The 16,274-nt window shown below is 66.7% G+C and overlaps 1 protein-coding gene across 3 annotated transcripts; it reads left to right on the forward strand.

The window, feature by feature from the left end:
* The first annotated feature begins 1,982 nt into the window (after positions 1-1,982).
* ARHGAP45 (Rho GTPase activating protein 45) lies at positions 1,983-15,865 on the forward strand. Of its 3 annotated transcripts, none has more exons than XM_078443754.2 (23): positions 1,983-2,720; positions 3,613-3,940; positions 6,700-6,843; positions 7,056-7,140; positions 7,239-7,311; positions 7,414-7,477; positions 7,567-7,704; positions 7,784-7,848; positions 7,955-8,065; positions 8,151-8,231; positions 9,671-9,853; positions 10,036-10,173; positions 10,271-10,461; positions 10,560-10,684; positions 10,770-10,853; positions 10,991-11,077; positions 11,170-11,342; positions 11,651-11,839; positions 11,936-12,073; positions 12,170-12,396; positions 12,482-12,674; positions 13,351-13,459; positions 13,800-15,865. In XM_078443754.2, the coding sequence occupies exons 1-23, from the start codon at positions 2,631-2,633 to the stop codon at positions 14,123-14,125; spliced, it is 3,342 nt and encodes a 1,113-aa protein (XP_078299880.2). In that variant the 5' UTR covers positions 1,983-2,630; the 3' UTR covers positions 14,126-15,865. The 3 variants fall into 3 exon arrangements, with proteins under 3 accessions (XP_078299880.2, XP_078299881.2, XP_078299879.2); XM_078443755.2 differs by lacking the exon at positions 1,983-2,720 and adding an exon at positions 2,769-2,926 and having other exon boundaries at positions 10,334-10,461; XM_078443753.2 differs by lacking the exon at positions 1,983-2,720 and adding an exon at positions 2,770-2,926.
* The last annotated feature ends 409 nt before the right edge of the window (positions 15,866-16,274 follow it).

The raw sequence follows: 16,274 nt of genomic DNA on the forward strand, positions 1-16,274 counted from the left end.
GTCCCGAGGGCCCGAGCGGGCTGGGCTCGGGGGGGGGGGGGGGGCAGGGGGGGCAGGGGGGGTCGGGCCCAGGTGGCCCCAGCCTGGCGGGAGCTGACGGCGCCGGGCCCCGGGCTGCAAGGGAGAGTGTGTGGCGCTCTGCACGCGCCCGGCCATCACGGTGACGGGCGGGTCCGCTGTCCGGGCGGCGCGCAGCCCCTCGAGAGCAGGTGAGCGGGGCCACAAGAGCGCGGACACGGCCACGCGACGCCCACCTGGCTCTACCCTGAGCGGAGGCGAGGCTCGAGGGCTGGCGGCGGGGCCGAACGGAACCGGGACGGGTCCCGGGGCTGCCGGACGAGCAGCAGGTGGGTCCGGGGAAGGGGCGGGCCCGGGAGGGAAGAGGGCGGGGCCTGGAGCGGGCGCGGCCCGAGGGGGCGGGGCTAAGGAAGGGATGGGCCTACAGGCGGGCGAGGCCCGGCAGGAGGAGGGGGGCGTCCGGGGGGGCCAGGTCTCGGGGGGCAGGGCCAGAGTGAGCCGGAGGGTGGTGTGGGCGGGCCTCGGGCGTGTCCAGCAGCCCCCGGCCCCGCCCACCCGGGTTTGGCGCCGGCCACACGCTGACCCTGCGGGGCCCGCAGCGCGGTCCGAGTTGGCGGAGGCCTTCGAGGCGGCCGCGTTCCCGGGGGCCGCCCGCGCTTCCAGGTGCCGCCGGGAGGGCGCTGCGCCCTGGCTCGCGTCTTCGGAGAGCTGGCGCGGCGCGGGGAGGGGCGCGGCGTGCACTTCTCAGGGAGCCAGACCACGTTGGCGCGGGCGCCCGCCGCGCCTGGACGGGGCTGAGGATAAGGTGGGGCTGGGGGCCGGGCCGGGGGCTGACCGCCCCTCCGGCCGCCCTCCCCCGGGTGCTCCTGTACTTCTCCAAGGACCAGGGGGAAGAGGAGGGGGACGGGCAGGAGGCGGGAGTGGGGGCAGGCCTCGTGCCACGCCCACAGCACCCCGACTCCTCACTGGGCTCCTCGAGGACCCCAGCACCTCCTGTGTGGGGTTGCTGGGAGACTCCGGCAGCCCAGTCGCAGGCTCTCAGAGGATCCATCGCCCTGGAGGAAATAGAGAATTAATGGGGTGAAACCGTGTGTGTGTGTGTGGGTGTGTGTGTGCGCGCGCGCGCGCGCGCCCGCACGTACCCGCGCCCGCACAGGCTGCAGGTCAGTCCAAACACGGCTCTCCATATGCGTCTGGACACTGGCCCCTGTTCCCCGAGTGTCCCCCACGTGTCCCCCACGTGTCCCCCACGTGTCCCCCACGTGTCCCCCACGTGTCCCCCGACACTGATGCAATTTTGTAGGGTACATGTGAGAGTCTGGCTGTGGCCGACTGGACCCCCAGCTCTGGGGGCCTCTGGTGGACTGAGACTGGGAGTCTCACGTGCAAGGGTGGCCTTCCATAGAGCCTGGACACTGGTCACTGGCCCTCACGTGCCCATGTGGGCCTGGCGGCTGAGGGCAGTACCTAGGAGAGCCTGGTGGGGAGGAGGAGGTCAAGGCTGGGGAATGTTCCAGAAGACTTGGAAAAGCCCATTGGGGGTCGCCCAGACCTCAGGTGTCCTGACCAGGCCAGAAGTCTGCCAGCCAGCCCTCACCCCTGAAACTAGGCCCCAGAGCAATGGGTGCTAGGATCCTCAAGGGGCTTCCCAGCTGGGTTTGTGGATGGGCCCGGGCCTGGAGAGGCGGGTTTGGCACCAGAGGCTGTGGTCTGCGGGCCCTGTGCCCTGTAGACCTGCCCTTCCCACCAGAGGTCAGTGGGGTCAGTGTTGGGGAGGGAAAAGGGGTTGTTGGGGTTTGGGGATGGGGTGGGACTCCAGAAGTGAGAAGAATGGGGGAGGGGAGAAGCCTCTGACTGGTGAGGGGTCTTCAAGAGAAGAGGTGGTTGGAGGAGGGGAGCGGGGGTCCCTACACGTGGCTGGTCTCGTGGCTGGGTAGCCTCAGGCTTGTTTCCAAAGACGCCTCGTCAGCGCTGCTGCTTGGCAAGTGTGATGGTCTGTGTGTGTCCCTGGACTGTGGGAACAGGGCTGGGGACGGTGGCCTGCTGTGCCCTGTGCTGCCCGGTGGCCAGAGGAGGGAGGACGGGGGGCCTGGATAGCGTGTGTCCAAGCTCAGGGTCTGAGAGGGAAGCCCTGGCCTGTCCGTTCCACATGCGGGCTTCATGACGTCCAAGCACGTGTCCTTGTGTACGCGTGTGTGCGTACTCCTGGCCGCGCCTGGGCGTCTGCGTGTGCCCTCGCCACACACCGGGGCATCAGTGCAGGGCGCAGGCACCCTGGCCAGCACATGCGCAGAGCTCCTGAAAGCGGAAGCTGGGGGTGGGACCCGGGACCCCACCTTCAAGCCCACTGTGAGGAGGGCCAGGCTGAGGCCAGGGAGGGTGGGGGGCAGGTCTGCGTCTCTGTCACTCACCGCCTCCGGAGGCCTTTTCCTGTCGGGGGGAGGGCCCGCCAATGAGGGCTGGGCCTGTCACGTGGGCCTGACAGCTGGGGAGGGGGTGGCCGGCGGCAATGTGGCCCCGAGGCAGCCAGGAGGGAGAGCTGCAGCGTTGAGACCCCCCAGCCTGCGTGACCCCGGCCCGCCTGTCTTGGGCCACTGGGCCCAGGTCCCACCATGTTCTCCAGGAAGAAGCGGGAGCTTATGAAAACCCCTTCCATCTCCAAAAAGAACCGGGCGGGAAGCCCCAGCCCACAGCCCTTGGGGGTGAGTGAGCCTCTGTGGGGAGCGCAGAGCGGGCGGGGGCCTTGGAGTAACACCCAGGCGGCAGGGGCCCAGGGGCGCGTGCCTTGTGCTGGGGGCCCAGCAGCTCCATGCTGGGCAGGCGGGGGACTCACGCCAGCTACAGCCCCCACCGGGCTGGACTGCATGGGCCACGCAGGAAAGGCCGGGACCCTGGCGTTCAGCTCACGGTAGGAGCGCGTTGGGTTGACCCCCACATCCCTCTGCTTGGACCAGGGCCGGCCGTGGGGCCCGGGGAGTAGGTGGGAGGGTGCCCGGGTCAGGGCGGCATTGGGCCTGGGGCTCCGCAGGGCGGTGGTCAGGGAACCTGGGGGCAGTGGTGCCGTCGGGGTTTGAGAGCCATAGCACAACCACTGCGCCCAAGGGTTAGAGGTGCAGAGCACAAAACAGGGCCGGGGGTGCCTCCCTCGGGTCTGGAGAGCCACGAAGTCTGGGGACACTCTACAGGGCCTGGGCGTGTCCGTGGGGCTTGGGGGTCTACAGGAATCGACAGAGGTGTCTCCACCAGGGAGGAGGTGTGTGTGCAGCAGCCAGAGGGGGCTGCAGGGGCTGAGGACCCCCTCCCGGCCCTCCCTGCCCCACCAGGAAGTGGGGTGCCCCTCCCCCACGCCCTCACAGGCCCCACCCCTGGCTGTGGTTTGGGCAAAGACGGTTGTTTGTGAAAGAGCTGGGGAAGAGGATGTTGGGTAACAGGTGTGGGCGGGGCAGGGCACCAAATCTCAGCCCTCTGACCTCTGGCCTCTGATCCCCGAGGGGTCAGGCCGAAGACCCTCCGGAGCCCCGCTGTACTTCTGGGGAAACTGAGGCGGTGCCTGGGCCGGAGCACCTGCGTCACCCTCCTCCCCCGCCCTCCCAGGAGCTGCCCAGGAAAGACGGGGCTGATGGGTCCCTCGGACCCAGCCTGGAGCCACCAGGCGCAGCCTCAAATGCCAAGGCCACGGGTACACTCAAGCGGCCCACCAGCCTGAGCCGCCACGCCAGCGCTGCTGGCTTCCCGCTGTCCGGATCCAGCACCTGGACGCTAGGCCGGGGCCACCGCAGCCCTCTGACCACCACCAGCCCTGCCGAGCTGCCCCCCGAGGGGCCGTGCCCCGACACCGTGGAGGACATCTCCCACCTGCTGGCCGACGTGGGCCGCTTTGCCGAAGGCTTGGAGAAGCTCAAGGAGTGCGTTCTGCATGACGGTGAGAAGCGGCAGGGGCCCCGGGGGCCTGGGTGGGGGGTCAGCGAGGCTCAGAAGGCGATGCCACCGCAGCTAGGGCTCCGAGGGGTGTGTAGGAGTTGGGTGGCCACCAGGAGAGAATGGCACCGGGGCAGAGGGAACGTCACGTGTGCAAGCTCAGACCCAAGATGGAGATGTGCTTAGGGGAACAGGTTTCGGGGCGTGTGAAGCGTGTGGTGAAGGACCCCAGACGTGATCCTGCGGGCAATGGGGGACCACAGGAAATGTCAGAGCTGGGGCTGGACAAGGTCCGCCCTGCAGGTTGGAACCCGCGTGGACTGGAGGTGGGCTGAGGTCTGGCCGGGGACAGATTCGGGGGGACGAGGGGGAGCCAGTGGCCTGCGGGATGGCAGTTCCGTTTTCTCCTGCGTGCGGCGCTGACGGCCCAGCTTCCTGCCGAGTTATTTTCATCCGCTTCCTGTTTGTCCCTGGCACCTCGTGCGCAGCCTGTGGCCCTGCCCGCTCCTCCCAGAAACCGCAGTGCCGGGACCGTGCCAAGTGCTCTGACCCCGCTCCCCCAGGCGCCTGCTTTACAGATGAGGAAACAGAGGCCCCTCGTCGGGCCCTGACCCCCCGGCTCTTCCAGCCAAGGAGGGGCGGGAGCTGGGATCCGACCTTCCCGGCAGCGGAGGCCTGGCCCTGCTGGTCGGGAGGTGGGAGCCCCCCAGGGTTATCTGGTCCAGGCGGGGGCCGGAGCTGTTTCCTGGGGAAACTCTCTAATCTCAGTTCCTGGTTCCTCTCGATCCGATCCCTGTGCTTCCTTGGAGGCCGGGCCTGGGCGGGGCCGAGCCAGGCTGCGTCCTGAGGGAGGTTGGGCCCGGGGCAGGGCGCCCTTCTACCCGCTTTGGGCACCTGCGAGAGAGGATGTGGGTTGAGTCTGGGCCCTTCCCCTGCTGGGCCTCCTCCTCTGAGCTCAGGTGTCTCTTCTGTGAAATGGGGCCACGACGGGGCCTGCGGGGTAGCCGGCGGGGGTCAGATGTCCTCGGCATGCTGTGATGGTTGTGAGGACAGTAACACCCACTCTGGGTGGAGCCCCAAGTGAGGGGACAGTGCAGGGTCCCCTGGTCCGGCTGGCAGCACGTCCGGGGCACCTGGGCTTTGCGGGGCCGGGGCAGGTGCAGGTGTGGGGAAGGACCTTCTCGGGAAGGGGTGTGCCTGTGACCCCCGCCCCCCATGGCTGGCTTCCCTGGCTTCCTGAAGCTCCCCCCCACTCCCCAAGTCGTCTTAGGCAGCGAGCGTGTGCTTGGGCGTGAGGTGCTGGGGTCTCCCCGGAGGTGGCTTTCAGTGGGGTCCTCGGTGCCCACGAGGCTCTACCTGGTGTCTTGAACGTCGTCTGCCAGGCTCGGAGTAGGGGCGCGGGGGCCACAGGAGGTGAGGCTGCCTCCGTGTCTCGTGTCTGCAGTCGGCCCTTCTCCTTCCACTGACTCCTGTGGTTTTAATGGCGTGTGTTTTGCACACAGTGTCGTCTGCACACACGGTAACGAAGACTGTGGGGGAGCGCCTGGCTGGCTCCGTCCGTAGACGTGTGGCTTTTTTGTATTTTTTTTTTTTATGTTTATTTTTAAGAGACAGAGACAGAGTGAGCAGGGCAGGGTTAGAGAGAGAGGGAGACACAGAATCCAATGTAGGCTCCAGGCAGACAGAGCCTGATGTGGGGCTTGAACCCACGAACCACGAGATCATATCCTGAGCTGAAGTCGGACACTCCGGCGACCGAGCCACCCAAGCGCCCCGTGACTTTTTTTTTTTAGTGATTTTTAAAAAAAAACATTTAAAAAATTATTTTTATTTTTGAGAGTGTGTGCGCACGAGCAAGGGAGGGGCAGAGAGAAAGGGGGACAGAGGACCCCAAACAGGCTCTGTGCTGACAGCAGGGAGCCCCACCTAGGGCTTGAACCCACGAACCACGAGATCGTGACCTGAGCCAAAACTGGATGCTTAACCGACTGAGCCACCCAGGTGCCCAGAGTGTGTGCCTCTTGATCTTGGGGTTGTGAGTTCAAGCTCCAGGTTGGGTACAGAGATAACTTAAAACTGAAATCTTAAAAAAACAAAACAAAACCGTTCATGGAGGGCACTTAAAGGCACGTTCCAAAACACAGATCTGATCTTGCCCGGCTTTGCTCTAGCACCTTCTATGGCTCCCCATTGCCCTGGAGATAAGGCCACCTGGGGTCCTCCTGTCTGGAGTTCTCATACCTGCAGAGCTAGTGAACACAGAAAAGCTCCATCATCCTTGAGAACGCCCTGCCCCTCTTTGTGCCTCAGCTTCCTCATCTACAGAATGGGGATGATGACCGCACCTGCCTCACGGGGTGGTTGGCAGGGGAGAGCAGATCGTGGCAGGAGGCAGGGCGGGTCCAGAGCTGGACAGAAACTTGAGCAGCCCTGTGAGCTTGTGGCAGGAAAGGGGCCCGGTGGGCTGCACGGAGGAGGGGGCACCAGGCCTGCAGCTTGAAGGACGAGCAGGAGTTTGGTCTCTTGAAGGACATGAAGAGAAAGTTCTGAGAAGGGACTGCCTGAGCCGTGGTCTGGCCTTTGTGGCCCTGGCCCGCAGCCCAGAGGGGCTGTGCCTCACCTGAGGCCCCACAGTGAGCTCTGCCCTCCCCACCTCTGCCTCAGTCTCCCCATCCTGGGACAGGAGCCCTGAGGAGGGGGCAGGCCCCTGGCTCTCCTGGGGCCAGGCGCCTCCTCCCTGCTCACACCCACCGTGCCCCACAGACCTGCTGGAGGCCCGCCGGCCCCTGGCCCACGAGTGCCTGGGGGAGGCCCTTCGTGTGATGCGACAGATCATCTCCAGGTTCCCGCTGCTCAACACCGTGGAGACGCTCACTGCCGCGGGCACCCTCATTGCCAAGATCAGAGGTCAGCCAGCCGGGGCAGGGTGGCGAGGGCTCCGGGGAGGGCTGCCCGAGGGAGGGGGCGTTCGAAGCGGGTTGTGAAGGGCGCATGGCAGTTTGACAGGCACGGCCGCCCTCCTGCTCCCCTGGTCTGGGAGCTCCCTTCAGGTGGCCGCAGGCAGGGGCGGTCACCTCCAGAGGTGGGTCAGCCGCCTCGTCCTTGTCTCTGCCCGCCAGCCTTCCATTACGAATGCAACAATGAGTCTGACAAGCGGGAGTTTGAGAAGGCCCTGGAGACCATCGCAGTCTCCTTCAGTAGCACGTGAGTGCCGTGGGGCTGCTGGGGCGAGGCTGGGGAGCCCGGGGCCGCATGTGTCTCGGCCCTCACCCTGCCCTGCCCTGCCCTGCCCTGCCCTGCAGCGTGTCCGAGTTCCTCATGGGGGAAGTGGACAGCAGCACCCTCCTGTCGGTGCCCCCTGGGGACCCCAGCCAGGTGAGCAGGGTGGGGTGAGTCACTCCCGTGTCCTCTGGGGGCCGTCCCTCTCTGCCGGGGGATGGGAGGGGGGCGACTCACCCGCGTCCCCCGCCCACACAGACCATGGAGAGCCTGTACTCGCAAGGGAGCGAGGGCTCCACCCCCAGCACCGAGGACTGTGACGGTGAGACACGACCGGCGGGCGGGCGCTGGCCCGGCGGGCGGGGAGGGAGGGAGGGGGGCGTCGGGCCAGGCTAAGCGGGCGCCCCGCAGGCTGCCTGCCCCCCGAGGAGGTGGACATGTTGCTGCAGCGCTGCGAAGGCGGTGTGGATGCTGCGCTGCTGTATGCCAAGAACATGGCCAAGTACATGAAGGACCTCATCGGCTACCTGGAGAAGCGGACGATGCTGGGTAAGAGCGGCCCGGGGGTGCGGGGCCGGGGGAAGGCGCCGCCCCCGCAGCCCCGCACTCACGCCGCCCCTGCCCGCAGAGATGGACTTCGCCAAAGGCCTGCAGAAAATCGTGCATAACTGCAGACAGAGCGTCATGCAGGAGGTGGGGTCCCTGGGGCCTGGCTGTGAGTCTCCACACCCCCCAGAGGGGCCACAGGGAAGGGGGGCCGCCCGGGCCCTCCTCCGTGACCGCCACCCCCACCCCGCAGCCGCACATGCCCCTCCTGTCCATCTACTCCCTGGCGCTAGAGCAGGAGCTGGAGTTCGGCCACAACATGGTGCAGGCGGTGGGCACGCTGCAGAACCAGACCTTCATCCAGGTGGGCCGGGCGGGCGGCCGGGCGGGCGGGCAGGCCGGGGGTGTGCCAGGGCCCCCCCTCGCTCACGGTCTGTGCCCCCCACCAGCCCCTGAGCCTGAGGCGGCTTGAGCATGAGAAGCGCAGGAAGGAGATTAAGGAGTCATGGCACCGTGCCCAGAGGAAGCTGGTAGGCCGGTGGGGACGGGGTGGTGGGAGGGGCCCGGCGCTGTGGCCTCCTGTGCCCGCAGGAGGCTGGCAGTGGCGCCCGAGGGGGGCGCGGGCCCTGCGTGGGACAGATCCCGGGCTGCCACCCGCGGCGGTGCAGAGAGGAGTGGGGAGCCCGTGCGCCCCCCGCGCAGGCGCAGCGGGTCTGGTGCGAGCACCAGCCTCCTTTGTGTCTCTTTTCCCCAGTTTGGTTTTAGACTTTTCCAAAGCAGGAAGCATCCGTGTGTTTCCCAGCTACGTTAACGGGGCCTTCAGTGAAAACCTCCCCTCCCCCCCTTCCAGCAAGCGCCCCTCCCCTTCCGTATGCTCGCCAGCGTGTCGGGTTGGCTCTTCTGCTCCTGGCCCTTTACACCCCGTCCCCGTGGCTGGAGGCTTGGGCACCTCAATCTGGGGGGGGGGGGGGGGGTGGGGAGGGGAGCATCTTCCGCTCCAGGTGCTCAGCTGTGGAGGCCACCGGACTTAGTTCACTAAATCCTACTGCTACCTTCCCGTCACCGCTGGGCTGTTGGCGTTTCAGGCACCAGCGCTGTGACACCTTGCGTCCGTCTCTCGGACCTGCGACCGGACATTTATCTCCGACGGGTGCCCAAAGCAGGACGGCTGGGGGCGGGTGTGAACGTGTGAGCCTCTCCTGAGCTCCCTCTGCTTCCCTCCTCGAAACACTTGTTTCCTGCCCTTTGTTCATCTTGGGCTGGATGATGCCTTCTTTCTTTCTTTCTTACTGATTTGTCAGAGCTCTTGACGTACTAGAGATCTCAGCCCTTGCTGATGTGAGTTACGGCCCCCCCCCCCCCCCCCCCGGTTTATCGTCTTTGGCTTTTGACTCTACCTTTGGCCCTGTTTTGCCAGCCAGAAGCCTGAGTGTGTCAGCGGTAGCCTTTTCTTGTGTGGTTTCTGGGTCTGTGTCCCATGTTCAAGGCCTTCCCACAGCGAAATGGTTTTCAGACCCTCTCCACGTTTCCCCTGGTATTTGCACAAGCTAGTTTCTGTACGTTTAAGCCTCTGACGGCGCAGGCTGGGGCGTGGCCCCCAGAAGACTCGCCATGTTTCTGACCAACCCTCAGGGCGCCTGGCTTCCTGCCGGGGCGGCTTACACCTCTCCTGCGTAGGAGGGGAAGTGAGAGACGGGAGGGTGGCCACCACTCTGGCGGGGGCGGGTGGAGGTCTCAGCTGCGGGGGCTGTGATGTGGGCACACCGGACGCCCGTTCCTCCCAGGGTCCGTAGGCAGGCGTCCCCTCCTGTTCTCCTGTCCACTCTTGGGTAGGGCCTCTTTCTGCCCCGCAGGGCCGTGGGCACAAGACGTGTGGGTGGCTGATGGCGGTGGTTGGGGACAGGGGCCGGGAGGCGGAGCCCAGCTGGAGCCCGGCTCTGGACTGGTGCCCTCACCCTCCTGCCCGCAGCAAGAGGCCGAGTCCAACCTTCGCAAGGCCAAGCAGGGCTACGGGCAGCGCTGTGAGGACCACAGCAAGGCCCGCTTCCTGGCGGCCAAGGCCGAGGAGGAGCAGGCAGGCACGGGGCCCGGGGCTGCGGCCTCCAAGACCCTGGACAAGCGGAGGCGTCTGGAGGAGGAGGCCAAGAACAAGGTGAGCGCAGACAAGGAGGGGGCCCTGGCGGCAGAACCCCGCGGCACCGGCCCAGGCTGCGTGTCCCGTGGGAACGCGTCCCAGCCCGTTCTGCCGCCTCGGTTCCTGCGGCCGGCCTGGCGACGTCCCGGGGGCCGAGGCCGGGCTGAGGCATCTCCGGGCACCCCTCTGCCCCCATGCAGGCGGAGGAGGCCATGGCCACCTACCGCACGTGTGTGGCCGATGCCAAGACGCAGAAGCAGGAGCTGGAGGACGCCAAGGTGACGGTGCTGCGGCAGATCCAGGAGGTCATCCGGCAGAGCGACCAGACCATCAAGTCGGTGCGGCCCCGCGCTCTGGCCACGGGCGGGGGGCAGGGGGGCCCTGGGCCCGGTCGGTGCGGCCCACCCACCCGCCCGCCTGCCCGCCCGCCCGCAGGCCACCATCTCCTACTACCAGATGATGCACATGCAGACGGCCCCGCTGCCCGTGCACTTCCAGATGCTGTGCGAGAGCAGCAAGCTGTACGACCCCGGCCAGCAGTACGCCTCCCACGTGTGCCAGCTGCAGCGGGGCGATGAGCCCGACGTGCGCTACGACTTCGAGCCCTACGTCTCCACCAACACCTGGTACGGCCAGCGGCACGGGCCCCGCGGGGGCCGGGCTTCCCGCCTGCAGCGCCTCTGTGACCCCCGGCCCGTCCCCTCCCTCTGGCTCCGTCCACCAGGTCTCCGGTCATGCGCACCCGGAAGGGTAGCCTCAACGTCAGCGACGCCGTGGGGACAGAGGCCGCTGGCGGTCCCGAGGAGGAAAGCGGGCCCACCGAGGGGGCGCTGGCCAAGGACCGCAGGGGTGAGCGCCTGGCGCAGCGCGGGGTGGGTGTGGCTTCCCCGCGCCCGCCCCCCCCCCCCCACTGGAGACACGCCTCCTTCTGCAGGTGGGTGTGGCCACCAGGTGCACAAGTCATGGCCCAGTAGCACCGCAGACTCCGAGGGCAGCCTGGACCCCGGCCCTGGCTCAGGTGAAGAGGCCCCCGCCTGCCGGGCGTCTGGGGCAGCCGGGGGGGGGGGGGGGGGTGATGGGACGCTGTGGCGGCCGTGAGCCCTCTGGGGAGGGTCCCTCGTGGCTCGGGGTGCCCGACGCCGGTCTCCCGTGCAGGGGACTTTAAGAAGCTGCAGCGGATGTCATCCGGCGAGGAGCTGGCGGACCAGGACGGCAGCGCAGGGGCATCAGCCTTCGAGCAGGGTGAGGGGCCCCCGGGCCCGGTGTCAGGGGGAGGCCGGTGGGCCCGGTGCTGGCCTGCGGCCGCGAGGCTGACTGCTGGCCCCGCCCCGCAGCCGACCTCAACGGCATGGCCCCCGAGCTGCCGGTGGCCGTGCCCAGTGGGCCCTTCCGCCACGTGGGGCTGTCCAAGGCGGCGCGAACGCACCGGCTGCGGAAGCTGCGCACGCCAGCCAAGTGCAGGGAGTGCAACAGCTACGTCTACTTCCAGGGCGCCGAGTGCGAGGAGGTGGGTCGAGCTTGGGGGACGGCTGGGGCTACGTGCTCGGGAGGGTCCGCTCAGCTGGGAGCAGAGGGGAGCATCTGGAGACCGGAGGGCCCCGGGGGAGCGCCCAAGGCCCGGAGGCAGGACCGCCGGGCTGTCGGCAGGAAAAGCGAGGCGTCTGGAAGGAAGGAGCTGGGGTGGCAGGCACAGGCGTGTCCCCCCAGCCGAGGAGACAGAGTGAGCCGGGAGCGGTGGCGCTTCCGGAGACGCCACGAGGGAGTGAGGGTCGGGAGGGCGCTGGGAGGGGGCCGCTGACACGCCGCCCGCCGCAGTGCTGCCTGGCCTGCCACAAGAAGTGCCTGGAGACGCTGGCCATCCAGTGCGGCCACAAGAAGCTCCAAGGCCGCCTGCAGCTCTTCGGCCAGGACTTCGGCCAGGCGGCCCGTGGCATGCCCGACGGCGTGCCCTTCATCGTCAAGAAGTGCATCTGTGAGATCGAGCGGCGGGCGCTGCACACCAAGGTGACCAGCCCCGGGGCAGCAGCGGGGGGTTCGTCCGGGGGGGGGGGGGGGCGGCGGCGCGGCGGGCGGGGGCCGTGCTGACCGCGGCCCCCACAGGGCATCTACCGGGTCAACGGGGTGAAAACGCGCGTGGAGAAGCTGTGCCAGGACTTCGAGAATGGCAAGGAGCTGGTGGAACTGTCCCAGGCCTCGCCCCACGACGTCAGCAACGTCCTCAAACTCTACCTGCGCCAGGTGGGGCCGAGTGCCCGCTGAGCCGGGACCGGGGGTGGGCGGGGGGAGGACTGGCGGGCTGGGGGCCTCTGACCCCGTCCGACCCGTCACCCACAGCTGCCCGAACCGCTCATCTCCTTCCGCCTCTACCACGAGCTCGTGGGGCTGGCCAAGGACAGTCTGAAGGCGGAGGCCGAGGCCAAGGCGGCGTCACGGGGCCGGCCCGACGCCGCCGAGAGCGAGGCTGCAGCCGTGGCCATGGCCGGCCGGCTGCGGGAGCGCCTGCAGGGCCTGCCGCCCGAGAACAGGGCCACACTGCGGTACCTGCTGCGACACCTGCGCAGGTGAGGGCCGGCCTGGCAGGGGTCCGGGTTGTGGGGGGCCTGGGGGAGCCATTCACACCTGCTCCCGCGCCCGCGTGGCCCCCAGGATCGTGGAGGTGGAGCAGGACAACAAGATGACCCCGGGGAACCTGGGCATCGTGTTTGGACCCACGCTGCTGCGGCCAAGGCCCACCGAGGCCACCGTGTCCCTGTCCTCCCTGGTGGACTACCCCCACCAGGCCCGCATCGTGGAGACCCTCATCGCCCACTACGACCTGGTCTTCGAGGAGGAGCCCGAGGTGCCTGGGGGCCAGGGGAGGGTGTTGGCAGACCGCAGGGCTGCCCGCTCTGAGCAGGGGGCCGGGCCGGAGGCAGAATGACTGACACGCTTGCTTTGGGCCGGGTGGTCAGAAGTGGCCTTGGAGGCATCTTTTAAGCAAAGAACTGATGGAGGAAGGGCTCGACCCTTGAGGGAGAGCCACTGTTGGTGCAAAGGCCCTGTGGCCGTGCCCCCCCCCCCGCCTCCAGAGCCCACCTCGGACCTCGCGTTCGGCCTGGCCCCGTGGGTCTCCCGTCTCCGTGCCGCCTACAGCACATCCTCACGCTCACGTGCTGCCCAGCTGGGTCCAACCTGCCAGCTCAGCTGGCTGCTGGGTTTTAATCTCGTGCCACCGTTCTCCTGTCCGCCAGCCCCGTCTGCTCTGTTCTCGAGCCTCGTGCTCCCGTCCCCGTGGAAGGCCCTCTTCCAGGGGGTGTGTGTTCGGGGCGGCAGGGCACACTGGCGTCCACACGGGACCTCGGCCTTGCCGGCCGCGGCCTTCTGCCCTAGGTGGGCGAGTCGCACCTGCTTAGCGACACCGGGCACAGTGGCATCAGGCCATCTGCGCGCCGGGTGTTTAGTTAACCAGACGGAGAACAGAGCCTGGGAGGGGCCAGAATCCCGGACCCCGGCTGACCACATTCTGCTGCCCACAGGAGGACGCGGATGACCGGCGGGCTGAGGATGGGGTGCAGGCGCCATGCCCGGAGGCGGGTGCAGGGGCTGCCCTCCCGCTGCGGGAGGAGCCTGCAGACGGGGGTCCAGGTGAGCGGGGCAGCCTGGATGCCCGCTGGCAGACCATGTGGTGTTAGGGGGCCACGTCAGGGGCTTTGGAGGCCACATGCCCCATGGGCAGGGACATCTCCTATATCAACTCTTAATTTGTTGCAAATGCCAGCAAAGAGACGCCTTTTTGAGGTGTTCTGTAGATACCGACGTGGGTGCCCTGGGCCTTGAGCCCGCACCTCGGCCTGCGGGTGGGTGGTCCCAGGGCAGGGAGCGGGCCGGGCGAGAGGACAGCAGGTCAGGCGGTGGACCCCAGGTCCCTCCTGGTCACGGCGCAACTGGCCTCTCTGCCCCCACCCCACCTTCCTTGGCTTCGCAGAATCCCAAGTGGCCTCCAACGACGACTCCGACTCCGAGGGGGAGGAGGCCTCGGAGTTGCCGTCCCCGGCGGGCAGGGGCGCGTACCGCCTCAGCTTCCTGGAGAAGCAGGGCAGCGAGGCCAGCGTGGAGGAGGCCCAGGGCAGCGGCAGCGGCAGCGAGGAGCAGCTGGGGGCCGGGGCCGGGGAGGGCCCGGCAGAGCAGCTTTCCGAGTTCAACACCAATCAGTGCAACAATGTGGCCGAGGTCGGACTGCCCGTCACGTGGCTCCACGATGGGCAGATCGCAGCGGGCACCGGCCACGAGAGGCAGCCCGAGTTTGTGTAGCTGGTGCGCGGGGTGTGGGGCACACCGTGTGTTCCTGGCTCCCATCCCTGTGGGTGTCCAGTTACCGGGAGGCCACGGGAGGCCTGGCCTCTTCCTTCAAGCCCGTACCGGTGAGGGCACTGCCGGCTGCCTCTTCCACAAGCTTCTGGGGCACTGGGTGAGGCTGAAGCCCGCTCCGTCTGCCTGTGTGCCCTGGTGACCCGACCCAGCCACGCTGGGAGATCCTGCTGTCCAGTCGTCCGGGGACTGACCGTGTGCTCAGAGAAGCCTCGGACGTCCCTGCCGCACGGCCCTGCCCCCGGGGCCAGCTGCCCCGTGGGCCTACAAGCTCTGCCTTGACCTCTCACCGCTGGGCCACCACCGGAGGCCACTCCGAAAGCCAGACAGCAGCGGCCAGTGGCAGCACCACGCCCCTGCTTTCCTGGAAAACCGAGTCGGGACACGTGGGGTTTAGGCGCGTGGTGAGCTCCATCTTGGTCACGATGTACGTCTTTCACACGCACGTTTACTCTGCTTAAAATAAAGTTTAAAATCGGAGCCTATCTTCTCTGGTGGTGGCAGGCTGGGGGTAGGGACACAGAGGACACAGAAGTTCCACTACAGCTGTGTGAGCTCCAGTGGCCTTTGAGACCAGCTGTGCAGACACAACCTCAAACAACCACTTCATAGAAACTTCTAGCCCAGCACCGTTCGGTAGAACCTTCCAGATGAAAGAAATGCTGTCCGTTCACCGTCCAGTGTGGCAGCCACGAGCCCTGGAAACGGGGCCAGTGTGCCTGAGGAACAGGTTTAAATTCTGTGGCCACCTTCGGAGACGGCACTGTGAACCCTCAGCCCGGAGCAGAAGAGGACCCCTGCCCCCAATTCCTGTTACTGACCCCCCCACCCGGCTCAGAGACCACCCCCCAAGCTGGGTTCATGCCGGAGGGCCGGGGACGGTCGGGCGCTGGGAAGATCCCAACTCTTCACACGCAGCGGAAAAGCAGACGGAATTCGCGCCCACCAAGACACGCAAGTGGCAGGAGGGGCCTTCCCCTCCTGACACAGAGCAGCCCCCCGGAAGCTGCTGCGCACCCCAGGCTTAGAAAGCAGCAGCAGTGCCGGTCAGAATGCTCTGCAACAGCCTGCCCGGCCCTCCCCGGCAGCAGCTAAGAAAGATCTGGAAGAGGAGATCACCGGGCCGGCCAACAGCCCAACGCGGAACTGCACGCAGCCAAACCTCGTCACGCGCTGCCCATGTCCCCGCAGAGCCGAGGAAGCACCCAGGGGCCGTCTGGCCCGGGGCGGAGAATACCTATGGTCTGGCTCTTCACGGAAAGAACACGCCCACCCGATACATGCTTTAAGAGGGTCAGAAGAGGGGCGCCTGGCTGGCTCAGTTGGGTAAGCGTCTGACTCTTGATTTGGGCTCAGGTCATGATCTCAGTTTGTGAGACTGAGCCCTGAGTTGGGCTCTGGGCTGACAGTGTGGAGCCTGCTTGGGATTCTCTCTCTCTCTCTCTCTCTCTCTCTCTCTCTCTCTCTCTCTCACTGCCCCTTCCCTGCCTGCTCTCTCAAAATAAACTTTAGACTCTTGATTTCTGCTCAGGTCACGATCTCCTGGTTCATGGGATCGAGCACCACGTCAAGCTCCACGCTGACAGGGTCTGGTTGGGATTCTCTCTCCCCCTCTCTGCCCTTCCCAGCTCGTGGGCTCTCTCTCAAAATAAGTAAAAAAAAAAAAAAAAAAAAAAAAAAAAAGCTCAGATAAGACCATTTAACTGTATTCCGTGTTCAGCCAGACGGCACCTTTCCACTTACGGGCATTATTCAAACAGCAAAGGTCATGAAAAGCCTCCCCCTGAAGTCTGGCCAGGCCTGTAAACGAAGGCCTCTGGATGCCGTTCATGAGGTGCCTGGTAACTTACTGGTTCAGGGCCAGCTTCAGGCCAGGCTTGACCCAGCTCACAGCACGTCACAGGGGCCTGGGGCCCCCCTCCTCAATCCACCCGTATCCAAGGAGGGGGCACCTCTTCCATGAGGCCTGAGGCAGGTGTCTGAGCAACAGCCCAACCTGAACCAATCTTAGGGAGGTTATACTCAATGGCATAGGCAGGATCTGGTCCCCAAAAGGGATGAATTCTCAAAGGAAGGCCAGGTGCCGCTGGAA

The sequence above is a fragment of the Panthera onca genome, chromosome A2, assembly GCF_046562875.1.
Source record: "Panthera onca isolate mPanOnc1 chromosome A2, mPanOnc1 haplotype 2, whole genome shotgun sequence".
NCBI classification, from domain to species: Eukaryota; Metazoa; Chordata; class Mammalia; order Carnivora; family Felidae; genus Panthera; species Panthera onca.

Coding starts and splice junctions, on each gene's coding strand:
- ARHGAP45 (XM_078443753.2), top strand. CDS start 2,828: ATGCTGGGCAGGCGGGGGACTCACGCCAGCTACAGCCCCCACCGGGCT. Junction 3,941..6,699: donor GGAGTGCGTTCTGCATGACG/GTGAGAAGCGGC, acceptor CGTGCCCCACAG/ACCTGCTGGAGGCCCGCCGG. Junction 7,849..7,954: donor GACAGAGCGTCATGCAGGAG/GTGGGGTCCCTG, acceptor CCCACCCCGCAG/CCGCACATGCCCCTCCTGTC.